The following is a 680-nucleotide window of genomic DNA, read 5'->3' as shown; positions in this document are numbered from 1 at the left end:
TGGGGGGACACTGGGACGTGGGGGCGCGGGACAGAGGCCCGCGGAGGGGTGCAGCGGGGAGGGGACGTGGGGACCTGCGGGCGAGGGGCGGGGCGCAGCGAGGGGTGACGGCGCCTCCCGGTGCCTGGAGTAGGAGCATGGGCCCCAGCGACTCTGTCCCCACAGATGCCTGGCCCAGGATGCGCTGCCTGGCCTTCCTGCGGACGGCGCCGCCCAGCCTGGCCAGGCTCCCTCATAGGACCCTGGGCAGCGAGCCAGCGCCGGTGGTCAGCCAGGTGGAGGACAGCAGTGGTAACCTGAGCCCCCTCCCTGCCCTTCACCCCTACCCTGGGTCTGGAATCGCCCCGCCCCCCAGGATCTGGGGTGCCTTTGGGTGGGCGGGCACCCTGGAGAGCCCAGGGCCTGGGAGAGGGTGGGTGCCTACCTGCTCCTGGCCCCCAGCAGCTCCCCACAGTGTGCCCCGCTACAGCAGGCCTGTAGTGACCGCTCTCTTGGCTGAGGGGCTGGAGGTGTGGTGAAGGCGATAGGGACAGTGACCTTCCAGGGGTAACAGGGCCCGAGGCAGTCCTGAGTGGTCCGTGAGGACCCACAGACCTGGAGCACCAGGTGGCTGGACTCCTGGGGGGTCAGGCCCCTGACCTTGCCCCGGTGCAGAACTGTGCTGGGGCCACCAGCCGTCA

General features: G+C 71.0%; 1 protein-coding gene across 2 annotated transcripts in view; it reads left to right on the top strand.

Moving 5' to 3' along the window:
• The first annotated feature begins 122 nt into the window (after positions 1 to 122).
• Positions 123 to 680, top strand: part of MRPS2 (mitochondrial ribosomal protein S2) — a 5,340-nt gene continuing 4,782 nt past the window's right edge. The window contains exon 1 of one of the 2 annotated variants that reach the window (XM_014582073.2): positions 123 to 266. In XM_014582073.2, the coding sequence (XP_014437559.1) occupies positions 138 to 266 (129 nt within the window). In that variant the 5' untranslated portion in view covers positions 123 to 137. Of the gene's footprint in view, positions 292 to 680 lie in introns of both variants that reach the window. The other variant, XM_006163354.3, reaches the window with a different exon arrangement.

This window comes from Tupaia chinensis, unplaced genomic scaffold, assembly GCF_000334495.1.
Source record: "Tupaia chinensis unplaced genomic scaffold, TupChi_1.0 Scaffold142100_1, whole genome shotgun sequence".
In the NCBI taxonomy this organism is placed as follows: Eukaryota; Metazoa; Chordata; class Mammalia; order Scandentia; family Tupaiidae; genus Tupaia; species Tupaia belangeri.
The sequence above is the reverse complement of the archived record's forward strand: the minus strand, read 5'-3'. Positions and strand labels throughout refer to the sequence as shown.